The following is a 12,956-nucleotide window of genomic DNA, read 5'->3' on the forward strand; positions in this document are numbered from 1 at the left end:
TTTTATAAACAAATTCTCTGACTTCAAACTTGAGCAAAGTTTGTTGTTACATGATTATACAAATAAGATTAAAGACACACAATCTTAATACTTGGAAAGTGCTCTACCTCAACTATATCCCCAGCCCCACCATGCATATTTTATACTTTGTACTTTCACTTTCTGGGTCAGTACCAGTGACCTGAACTTACAAGCTCTCCCTGTCTTGCCCCCTCTATCTTTCCAGCATCCTTTCTCTTCCCCTTGGTCATTACCTTCTAATTACACAACTAAAATGTTTCCATTGAATGAAAACATGATTTATTTGGAACTCTAACCTCAAAAAATTTATTTTTAACAGGCGTTTTTCACTATTTAAAGTCATCTGGTTCATTTGTTTACTTGTGTTGTTTGACTGCCCCCACCTGAATTTAAGTTCCAGAATAAACTTTATCTGTCTTATCGATTCATCGTACTAGAACAAGGCACACAAAAGATATTCATGTTTGTGGATAAACTCGCCTTATAACAAACAGCTTTCCTGTAAACATTTCTGCTTTAGCTTAACTTAAATAAGCACTAATTTACTCAAAATCTCAGTGTTAAAAATGTGACTATATCACGAGATTGTCAAGAATGTAAGGTATTAGATACAACAAAACAGTGAAACAAGTTTAATTTTTCATTTATTAGAACCCAGTAAGTGATGATTTTAGAAGCAGAACTTTCATCAAATTAAATTCAGGGCAAAAATACATTTTTTAAAACTAAATCTTAAGGCAGAAGTAAAACAAAAACAGCATAGTAATATAGACTGTAGAATGTCAGAATTTTAAGACATCTACATAATATTTTATAGCACTAAAATGTTAATACAGTCAGAAATATTATCAATTGGTCCAAAGTTTCTTGATTTATAAAATGTCTAGGCTGCCAATTGAAGAAATTTTGCTATGTAAGTAATAGCTATCATATAACCAAATGATCATTTTTATGAAAAAGGAACTAAGGTAATTTCATTTGTAAAGATTTTATAATATTAAATATGAAATATTTCTAGGAATATTTTTAGATTCACCTCTCCGATTAATGCCCAAATTTATTCTGAACAGGTGTTTTTCACTATTTAAAGTCATTTAAAAGGATGTACACCAAAGGATATACATCACTTCCTTTTAACTAACTCCCTTTTAAAAATTATGTGAAATCATACCTGTAGTCCTGACCCTACTGTTAACAAAAACATGAACACTATTTAGTTTGATATGGTGGAAAAAACTATTTTAGTAAATTACTGCATCTTTTCCTAGTCATTAAATAATTTCCAGTTGAAAGCTAAGAATTTTTGCACCTCAACAAGTGAATAATCTATCTATAAGTTTGAATTATGACAGGAAACTTAATGTGGAGGTGCAGGTATTTCATGTTTTGGGTCTGTTTATTTTGTGGTGCTGGGGAGAAACTCAGAACTTTATACATACTAGCCAAGCACTCTATCACTAACTAAGCTATATCCCCTGCCTGATATTTCATGTTTATATGCAATTAATGGTAGCCCTTTTGAAAAATAGGGTTAAACAACCTTAAACATCCTGGTATGATCCAAACCTTTAGTTTTTTGGGGGGAGAGGTACTATTTAAAAGTGCTTTGAATAAGAAAATAAGGGTTAGCTAGCTTACACATTTGACTAAATAGTGTCAAAAAATGCATTTAAAACAATTTTGTGTAAGTCTAGCAAATATGAGGTTGATGGGTTCTTAACTAACATTAAGTAATTACAAAGGTTCATTTTTATTATAAACTTTTAAGCTATTTTAATAAAACAGCTGTAGACCTCACTGTATATCTATTTATGTGTGCATTAATAAAAACCTGTTAAAATTTCTTATTTAGTAGTTCTGAAAAAGTCTAGTTAAATAAGATCATTAAAACTACCAGAAAAGCTTTGAAATATCAATTGTAGATTCATTTCAAAGTAGATTTAGCTCCTTTCAGGATCTGGCATTTAATTTATCTTCACTGACCTGAACTCTGAAAAAAAAATTTTCTTTTAGCCAGTGCTGACTATAGTTAAATAGTACTGGTATTACTTGAGAAAGAAAAAATTGAAAATATATCGTCCATCATGCATTCCACAATTTCAAGAACTAACGTAAACAATAACTCATATATTCTGTTATGTCTTTGAAGTTTATCTCAAATTCCATCAGGCCTCAGCTGAAAGTTAATATGCCAAAACACATTAGCACTTGAGTAGAGAGGCAGTTTTGTACACGTTAACTAGTGTTTGGCATCCAATTTCCCCTCTTTTACATAACTATTCTAGGCATAACTCCTGAAAAGCATGAAATGAGGGGCAGATAGAACAGAACACCTGTTGGGCTAACAAGAAGATATTAGTGTATAAAAAATTCTCAGCTGAATAATTGTTCTCACTGTGGTTATGCTATGCGCATCATAAAACATCTACATAACCATTTTCTCCCATTTGTCTATTTGTGGAAAAAAAATTAGGCTCAAAAAATGTGAAATATACATTAGTTTGCTTTAAATGCAAAGATTATCTATTTTTGGCTCAACTGTATCATAACCAAAAGTCTTCTTTGATAATATAATATGAAAAAGTTCACATATGTACATGGGTACATTCCTTCATTAAAGTTTTTCCTTACATCTATCTCAATGTATCTTTACAACTGATACAACTGATCTTTACAACAGAAGTCAAAAATGACAAAGTAGAAATGATTCCATTTTACAGCACTTTAGGTTTTCTGATGTTTTTTTTTTTTTAGGAGTTAAAGAACATCATTGAAACGTTGCTTTCCATAGTCTGCAGGATCCATCTGAAGCTCTCTCTCTTCATCATCTGTAAGTAAAATAATTATGTATTAAGAATAATATCTTAAAATCATAATAGAAACCCAACTTAGAACTGTTTCAATTTTTTTTTTCAGCCTTAATGTCATTTTCTCTTGTTATTTCTCACCTAATGTATACAGTACTCTATATCCTAGTGGCTTAGCTAAAGAGTAAAAAGTGAAATAATCTTCCAAAACAGACTTCATTCTTAGGGGCTGGGGATGTGGCTCAAGTGGTAGCGCGCTCGCCTGGCATGCGTGCGGCCCGGGTTCGATCCTCAGCACCACATACCAACAAAGATGTTGTGTCCGCCGAGAACTGAAAAATATTAAAAATTCTCTCTCTTTCTCTCTCTCCCCTCTCTCACTCTCTCTTTAAAAAAAAAAAAAAGACTTCATTCTTTAGATTACATTATTTCTAAAGTACTTTGAAGACAAATGTAGAGCTAGATAGATACAGCTAGAAAAACTTTAGGAAACCTCAATATTTAGGAGTCAATCCTTTTTTATAAATATATTATTTCTATAATATACAGGTGAAGATTTAAATTAAAGCTCTGGTAGAAACACTTCTGTGTATATTTTACTGACTTTAAAAACAAAATCTCAAAATTGAAAAAAACAAAAATTGAACTTGGGCACTCAACCACTGAGCCACATCACCAGCCCTATTTTGTATTTTATTTAGAGGCAGGATCTCACTGAGATGTTTAGCACTTAACTTTTGCTGAGGCTGGTTTTGAACTCATGATCTTCCTGCCTCACCCTCCCAAGCTGCTGGGATTATAGATGTGAGCCACCATGCCCGGCATAAAATCTTTTCTAATTATAAAAGTAATCCATGCTGGAAATGTAAAAATTAGAAAATAAAAGAGAAAAATACATCACTTCTGATCCCAAAATTTAACATTCAGGTGAATTTCTCTACTTCTTTGGGGAATAGCTTATCCTTGACTTCCTACATGGAGTATATTAACCAAATTTTAATCTTTTCTTTACCAAAAAGAAAAAAAAAATCATTATATCCTCAAAGCCACTTTGAGTAGCTATTGAATTTACTCCAATAGGTGCTTTGAAGTTTGATTTACTTGGGTATTGACAGGTTTTCCTGTTTCCTTCTTGGCTATCAGCTGTTACTGCATTGTTGACAAAAACAATGTACTGCTTTTCTAATTTTGTTGCTGTTTGTACTGGGCATTGAACCCAGGGGCACTTAACCACTAAGCTCCATTCCCATTCCTTTTTATTTTTTAGTTAGAGGCAGGGTCTCACTAAATTGCTGATGCTGGCCCCCAACTTGTTTATCATCATGTCTCCCGAGTTTTGGTGATTACAGATGTGTGCCACTGGGCTCCACTTCTTTTCTAGTTTTTGCTGTAGACTACAGATTCTGAAATAAGACTGTTCAAAAAAAAAAAAAAAATTTACATGTTAGAATTTGAATTAGAATGAAAAGTATTTTAACCAGAACCTGAGAGGCTCCCTTTGAGAACATGGCTTTTTATGACATCCTTATATTAGATATGACAGTTTTTTGGGTTTGTTTATTATTTGGGGAAATTGAACTCCAGGACTTGCACTACCAATTAGTTATATCCTCTGTCCTTTTTATTTTGAGACAGGGTCTTGCAAATTCATCCAGGCTGACATCAAACTTGGAATCCTTTTGCCTCAGCCTCCTGAATCACAGGGATTTATAGGCCTGCACCACTGAGCCCAGCCTTGATAGGTTTGTTTTATTCTAAAACAGCAAAAAAATTTTGCACCACATTCTTAAACTCATCACACATCATTAACAGTATAATCCCCTAGGCATGATAACCCCAAATCTATTTAACATGTACAATGGCTAAAATTATATTTATATTCACATTTGTATTTTGTAAACATGCTAATCAATTTCTTGTCAAAGAATTCTCTGTACTTCAAAAAAAAATGGTTTTAAAATGGAAAATAAGCATTGGCACATTTCCAGAAAGTTCTCTTTAGAATCCATATTATGGGACTCACCTATGGCTATAAATACATCTTTCAAGACATAGTAATTAAGTGCAGACTTAATCACCTTGGAGCACTGGAAAATTCCTAGAAACTTAACAGAAAAGTCACTGAAGGAAAAAATGTTACATTTCTGGCTTTTTAAATGAATAAAAGTTCAGGGGAAATGAGGTAGAACAAAGTTCTAGGAATAGAAAAACTTAAATCTGCTCTTGACTCAGGTACTTAACAAACATGATCTAGTTCTAAACTGCTTTGGACCTCTAATTAATTTTTTTTTTTTGCATTTGTAGATATACAGCATGCCTTTATTTTATTTGTTTATTTTTAGGTGGTGCTAAAGATGGAACCCAGTGCCTCACATGTGCCAGGCAAGCGCTCTGCCACTGAGCTACAGCCCCAGCCCTCTAATTATCTTTTTAGTAGAACAGGATAAACTGTACTGGGAATTCAATCATCATACCTACATTGCCATAATAAAGAAATGCTTTTAAATTCTATATATTCTTAATAATAAACATTTGAAACCCAACTTAATAAATTAGGGAACAGCCATAATTCCCCTCCCTACTTTTTGAACAGTTAATACTACACCTAAAGAATAAAAGTCTTGAAGAATCTCTGAAAATATATTTTAAATTCTGTTTTGTTTTTTTTTTTTTTTTTTTTGTACCAGGGATTAAATCCAGAGGCACTCAACCACTGAGGCACGTCCCCAGTCCTAATTTATATTTTATATAGAGACAGGGTCTCATTGAGTTGCTTAGGGCCTTACTAAGTTGCTGAGGCTGGCTTTGAACTCAAACTGCTGGGATTACAGGCGTGCACCAATGCACTGGCTTTAGGTCTCTTAAGTAATCCTTTTTAGTCAGTTTACCAGAAATTATCTTCTTTATTTGGCTGAGTTGATGTTCTTGCATTTTTCTGTTCTCTGTGATAAGGAAGTCCCTTTATGTAGCTGCCCTATCTTCCTGCCACTACCTAGAATTCTACAATGAAACAAAAATATTAAATGACAGCCCTCAGCTTAAGTTAAGATTTCACTTGCAAAGACTGGGGCTGTAGCTCAGCAGTAGCACACTTGCCTGACATATGTGACACAATGGGTTCGATTTCAGCACCGCAAATAAATAAATAAAATAAAGATCCATCAACAACTAATAAAAATACTAAAAAAAAGATTCACTTGCAAATAAGGAAATTCAAAAATTTAACAACCTCTGACCTATTTCATCAAAGATATAAATAAGCTACTTCTTTTTCTTTCTTTCTTTTTTTTTTTTTTTTTTTTTTTTTTTGGTACGAGGGATTGCATCCAGGGGCACTTAACCACTGAGCCATGTTCCAGCTCTTTTTTTGTATTTTATTTAGACACAGGGTTTTGCTGAGTTGCTTAGGGCCTTGCTAAGTTGCTGAAGCTGGTTTGGAATTTGTGATCCTCCTGCCTCAGCCTCCTAAACCGCTTGGGTTAAAGGCGTGCACCACCACCCCTGGCTTATAGCCTACTATTTAGCCTACTATTTCTTTATATTGCTTAGAATTCAATGAATTCATTTTCTTGTGAAAAGAATAGAAGGGCAGCAATAAAAGTACTGAGTACCTGAATCGACAATGAGAAACAGGAGTAGGAAGGGAGAAGGGTTAAAAAAAGGGAAAAAGAAGGCAATGAAAATAAATTTACCTACTGTGGTGAAAACCCATTAAAAAAATTAAACTGAAATCTTGTGATAAAACTCATCAACTTTAAAAGAGCAAAAACCAATTACACACACACCTATATGAAATGATTACCAATCATGGTTGAAATTAATGGCTCTAATAAAAACCTCAAAAATATCCAATGAGATGATAGAAAAACCCTTAAAAAAACAAAACAATACAAAGAGAATATTTAAAGTGCAAACCAAGCAAACTCATAAGATCAGAAGTTAAAGGGTTATTACCCTAGTCACAGTTATAAGAATAAAAAAGCTCAATAAGAATAAATTTTTATCAGTTAATGACATTTATTGAGAGCCCTGCAAGAAAATGAGTATGAAGGCAGAAAAGGACACAAGCAAAACAGAAGAAAAAAATAAATGAAAATTCCTGCTCTCCAAGAGCTTACAATCTAGTTAGTGATGATATACATGCAATGAAAAAGCCTTAAAGTGTTATATATAATTGCAAATAAGTGTAGTCCAAACAAACCACAAAAGTAATGAGAAAAGAAGGTAAAATTTATAAAAAAGAGATGAAATTATGAAAAAACTGAGTAAAATTTATTTTATATAACCAAAAAAGTTTGAGAAAATTCTCATTAATATAACTTTAAGTAACTCCTAACACTAATCTTTCTTCTACTTCTAATAATCATGTTTTTCCAAAACTAGAATGTACTACCAGAATGCCTACACGGAAGTCAGAAAATCTAGTTTTTCTTTTTATATTATATATAGTATTCTATGACAACTATATTCTATATTTTTTAAAAATTTTTTTTCTTAGTTATAGTTGGACACAATATCTTTATTTTATTTATTTATTTTTATGTGGTGCTGAGGATCGAACCCAGCACCTCACACGTACAAGGTGAGTGCTCTACTGCTGAGCCACAACCTTATTCTGAGCTTTTAAAAACAATTCCTGTCATGAACCTCAGTAAAAATGTGATTACTATAAAAAGAGTTAAGGAAGAAATCAAAATAGGTTATAGTGAAAAATATTTCATGCATCACATAATGGCAATCTTATACATCACATCCTAAGGGTCATAATCAACTTTTATACAAGATTTTAAAACTCCACAAATTGTACTAAACAATAAGCAGGCAGAAAATAAGCCTAAAAAACAATGTACTCTAATATGCATGCATGGGTAGGGCTGCATGCACACAGGTAGAGTCTGAATTTTACTAAGTTAAAAGCTCAGAAGTAACATAGTTAACAAAAAAATGTGTTGAATCTGTGTATTAAACATAAGATAAAGCTTCTTCACAAAGCCTGTTAGAAAAAAAAAAAATTTTCCTATGTTATATCAGTGGTGAAATAATTTTTATTTCAATATGGAGGAAACTGTTCCCTTTGTAGTTTCCTTATAACAAAAAGGCTGCCTGGGCAATACTTGCCTAGAAAAATGAAATGTTTTCAGATAAGAAACTGGAAAAGAATAATTTTTTTCAGGAAGCATTTGCCTTATTTTAAAGTCTAGTCATTTTAACAATTTAATTCTAAAATTTCTGAGAATTATAAGTTTCAAATTGCAACTGCCTCAATAATACACAAAATAACTAAAACTTAAAAAATTATTGATGGATCTACAACTTCTACTATCATAAGATACTTTTAAAAGTAAAACTGAAAATCTGCCCAGAACCTCTTTGAATTAATATTAAGACTTTACTGATGCTAATAAATGGGGAAAATTTACACAAATTCAACCAAAAAACTTAGAGGTGGGTTTCACGGTCACAGCATGGAGGCCAGGCCCACGCTCACCTTGGACGTCTTCCTCTCCACCATCACCATCTTCTTCCTCATTGTAAGCCAGTTCAGCCTGCTTGTCTGCCTCATACTCACCTACGTTACCATCATCCCCATTATAATCCGCCAGTTTAGAGCCATGCTGCGGATCAACAGGGGATTCATTTTCATCAAAGAATCGGCCTGTGAAGTAGGTAGAGGATTAATTCAAGAGTACAGAAAGAAGAAAAGAAGGGACCTATACTGAAGGCAGACCAGAAAGCAGACAAGTGAAACCTTGCAACTTTCAGGGTAGTGGCTATAAAAAGAATACATTTGATCATCATAAGAGTTAAGACTCTGAAAATAACTTTTACTTAAGAAGTTCTTTTTTGGGGTTTAATACGTGCTACTTAAGGTTTGAATATTGTCTTAAAGAAAAGAGCAACATTTTCAGGACTATTTTGCTAGTGACAAATTATTTCCCTAATATAAATATTTGTTTAATTTAACACTTTAGGAGAAGAATTAAATAATTTTATTACTAGATGCAATACATATTTAAAATCTGCAGTCATTTATTGTTTTATGATATATAATTTTCCATGAATAATTTTGAAAACTTACAGGCTAAAGTTCTTTTTGTATACAAACTAACATATTTGAGAACAAGCATAAATTCCTTTAGTAATATTGATTCATTATAATCATGGGCTTCCAAAGAAGGATGGCAAAGAATGAGAATCAGAATTCCTAGTGGTACATGCTCTGAAAAAGCATCCCAAGTCATTCTGGCTTATCTCTTTCACTTTCCCTAAAGTAATTAAAAAAAAAAAAAAGTCAATGAAAGTTTAAGAAGTTAACCTACATGAGGTCATTATATTGAATACATTTATGATAATCAAAAATCAAGAAGAGCAATAAAATAACACCTACCATAGGAAGCTGTTCAACACTAGACATTAAAAATAAAAATATCAGCCATGCCTGGTGGCACATGCCTGTAAATCCCCATCAACTTGGGAGGCTGAGGCAAGAGGATAGCAAGTTTGGGGCCAGCTTCAGTAACTCAGCCAGTCTCTGTCTCAAAAAATAAAAAGAGCTGGTAATGTAGCTCAATGGTGGAGCACTTTTGGGTTCAATCTTCAGTACCACCCCTCCCCAAAAAGCCCCAAACAAAAAACTACATAAATAAAATTTAAAGGAATAAAATTAAATAAAAATATTAAGCACACTAAGATCTGACTTACAAATGCAAGTAAAACTCTACTCTGACATTACATTTAACTAGCATAAAAGTAGATGTTATTCTAATCTCTAAAATATGAATAGAATGTGCAATAAAGATATAGGAATTTAAGGCTTAAAATTTTAACAATTTTCTCTAATAAGTCTAATGTATTTCAAAAATTTATATTGCAATGAGACACTCAAGAAAAAAGTTAACAACCTAACTTCCTTTGTTTGGAAAGAACTACAGTTCAACAAATGGCTTACCACATCATGAAGCCAAAATCTTTCTACTTGTAGGGTAAAGAGCCAATCAGGAAAATAGTTAAAGAACAAATTTCATAGCCATGAGGGGATATGTGTGGGGGATAAGAAAGACTGAAGTAAGTGGGTCCATGAGAAAGTGTGAATTCATGTTATATCTATTCTAGAATAAAATAAAGGCATGTACAATAAGTAAATAAATAAACGGAAAAAATTGAACAAATAAAGTTCTAAGTGGGTGCAGGGGCACATGCCTGATATCACAGCTATTTGGGAAGCTGAGTCAGGAAGATCACAAATTCAGGGCCACCTGAGGTGATTTAGTAAGACCCCATTTCTTTTTTTTTTTTAATTTTAATATTTATTTATTTATTTTAGTTCTCGGCGGACACAACATCTTTGTTTGTATGTAGTGCTGAGGATCGAACCTGGGCCGCACGCATGCCAGGAGAGCGCGCTACCGCTTGAGCCACATCCCCAGCCCAGTAAGACCCTATTTCAAAATAAAATTTAAAAAGGGTTGAGAATGTAGCAGTACAGTATTTGGCTGGCATGTACAAGGCCCTGGATACATCACCAGAGGGCCAAAAGAAAAAAGAATTACAGAAAAGAAATGGATGTACAAGAGTTAAAAAGAAGAAACAGGGGCTGGGGATGTGGCTCAAGAGGTAGCGCGCTCGCCTGGCATGCATGCGGCCCGGGTTCGATCCTCAGCACCACATACAAAGATGTTGTGTCCGCCGAAAACTAAAAAATAAATATTAAAAACAATCCTCCCTCTCTCTCTCTCTCTCTTAAAAAAAAAAAAAAAGAAGAAACAGTAACAAGAGAAGAATAGACAAGCTATTTATTAGAAGAACACCATTTCCTAACTACACTAATATAAAATAAACACTTTGAGCTGGGTGTGGTAGTGCACACCTATAACCCCAGTCAAGAGGATCACAAGTTCAAAGCCACACTCAGCAAGCTAGTGAGGCCCTGAACAACTCAGAACTTGTCTCAAAATAAAACATTTACATTTAGTCTCATCAACATGGCGGCGGGCGCAGAGCGATCAAGTCTCTGACCTCTTCAGCTGTGCAGGCATAGGGAGTCGTAAACAACCTAAATCTGTTTGCTCAGGATCACTAGGCAATGCTGAGCTGACGTGGATCTGGGGCGAAGAGTCTGGGCCTCTCAGAACACACACTGAGCCCTGATCGGCTGAATTCAAGCTCCCGTTCGCCTGCTTCCCGCAGACAAACAGCTGTGACTCAGCACTAATCCATCCGGCTGAAACAACTGGTCAGCCCTTCTCATCCTACGGAGGTAAATGCCTACCGAGCCTTCATAGGTAGTGGCCACAGGTTTGAAACGGGGCTTGGGAGAGACAGTAAGGACCCACCCGTTGCATTGGTCATCCAGCAAAGGGAAACGAACTGTCGCCATTTGCAAGAGATACCACCATGGCAGAGAACTGACGTCATCAGACTGCGGCGGAGGAGATAACTTCATTGAAACCTGCGGCTACAGGTGTGTAATTCCCTAACCTTCCCTCTCCACACATCGGGGAAACCTTAAGGGCCCCTCCCAGCTCTCCCGTGAGCCAGCCCGAGGGAATCAGAGGTGGCGCGGGACCCGCAGCACAATTCACAATAGCTAGACTGTGGAACCAACCCAGATGCCCTTCAATAGATGAATGGATAAAAAAAATGTGGCATCTATACACAATGGAGTACTATGCAGCAATAAAAAATGACAAAATCATAGAATTTTCAGGGAAATGGATGGCACTAGAGCAGATTATGCTTAGTGAAGCTAGCCAATCCCTAAAAAACAAATACCAAATGTCTTCTTTGATATAATGAGAGCAACTATGAACAGAGCAGGGAGGAAGAGCAGGAAGAAAAGATTAACATTAAACAGAGACATGAGATGGGAGGGAAAGGGAGAGAAAAGGGAAATTGCATGGAAATGAAGGGAGACCCTCATTGCTATACAAAATTACATATAAGAGTTTGTGAGGGGAATGGGAAAATAAACAAGGAGAGAAATGAATTACAGTAGATGGGGTAGAGAGAGAAGATGGGAGGGGAGGGGAGGGGGGATAGTAGGGGATAGGAAAGGTAGCAGAATACAACAATTACTAATAGGGCATTATGTAAAATTGTGGATGTGTAACCGACGTGATTCTGCAATCTGCATTTGGGGTAAAATTGGGGGTTCATAACCCACTTCAATCTAATGTATGAAATATGATATGTCAAGAGCTTTGTAATGTTGTGAACAACCAATAAAAAAAAAAAAAGGCATGTACAAGGACACTGATGGCATGTGACAGAAACAAAACAAGTCCTTCCCAATGGAAATCACCAATGCCCATCCAGAGGAGAATGGCTAAGAAAATAGTATCATAGTCAGACGTGGGAATGCCATATGGCATTTAAGAACAAAAACACCAGCGCTACATCTATCAACTTTGAATAAATCCCCAAAATAATGTTGAGCAAAAAAAATGAAAAGGCAGTGGGACATTTATGACAAAATGTCATTTATGTAAACTTTTAAGACAGGCAAAGCGATGCTTTGTAATTTTTATGGATACATAACATGTGGCAAAAAAATTAAAAATCATGGATGGAAATGACAAAAAAAACATTTACATTTAAAAAAAGGGGGGAGGTGGGGCTGGGGCTCCATGGTTAAGCACCCCTGGGTCAATCCCTAGTACCAAATAAATAAATGAATACTTTGAGTAGCTTTTTTAATTATCTCTTTCCTTAATGATAAAAATAAATGTAGCCGGGCTGGGGATTATAACTCAGTTGTAGAGTGCTTGCCTCACATGCACAAAGCCCTGGGTTAAACCCCCAGCACCACCAAAATAAAAAAAAAAAAAATGGATAAAGAAGTTAAACCATCTTTACACAGGGTAAAACTACTGTTTAAACACGAAGAACATGGTAGCACATGCCTCTTAATCCCAGCTACTCAGGAGGAGAGCAAATTCAAGACCAGCACTGGCAGCTTAGCAAAACCTGTCTCAAAAATAACAAGGGCTGAAGATGCAGGGCAGTGGTAGAGCACCCCTGGGTTTGATCCCCAGTATGCATAAAAAAAATTATGAACACTTAAATATGGTAGTTACTAGTGAGCACTTTTTCAAAGTATGCTATTTTCTCAAAACATTTTGATTTTTA

The 12,956-nt window shown here is 34.8% G+C and overlaps 1 protein-coding gene and 1 long non-coding RNA gene across 4 annotated transcripts in view; one reads left to right on the forward strand and one right to left on the reverse strand.

The window, feature by feature from the left end:
- LOC308646149 overlaps positions 1-12,956 on the forward strand; it is a 90,786-nt gene that overhangs the window by 12,205 nt on the left and 65,625 nt on the right. For both annotated transcript variants that reach the window (XR_014021325.1, XR_014021326.1), the window contains exon 2: positions 2,776-2,851. This is a non-coding gene — a long non-coding RNA (uncharacterized lncRNA). The remainder of the gene's footprint in view (positions 1-2,775; positions 2,852-12,956) is intronic.
- Positions 667-12,956, reverse strand: part of GOLM2 (golgi membrane protein 2) — a 113,378-nt gene continuing 101,088 nt past the window's right edge. The window contains exons 9-10 of one of the 2 annotated variants that reach the window (XM_081288802.1): positions 8,317-8,484; positions 667-2,849 (exon numbers count right to left, since the gene is read on the reverse strand). In XM_081288802.1, the coding sequence (XP_081144928.1) occupies positions 2,779-2,849; positions 8,317-8,484 (239 nt within the window). In that variant the 3' untranslated portion in view covers positions 667-2,778. The remainder of the gene's footprint in view (positions 2,850-8,316; positions 8,485-12,956) is intronic. The other variant, XM_081288803.1, reaches the window with a different exon arrangement.

Source organism: Spermophilus citellus (genome assembly GCF_964194105.1).
Source record: "Spermophilus citellus genome assembly, chromosome: 4".
Classification (NCBI taxonomy): Eukaryota; Metazoa; Chordata; class Mammalia; order Rodentia; family Sciuridae; genus Spermophilus; species Spermophilus citellus.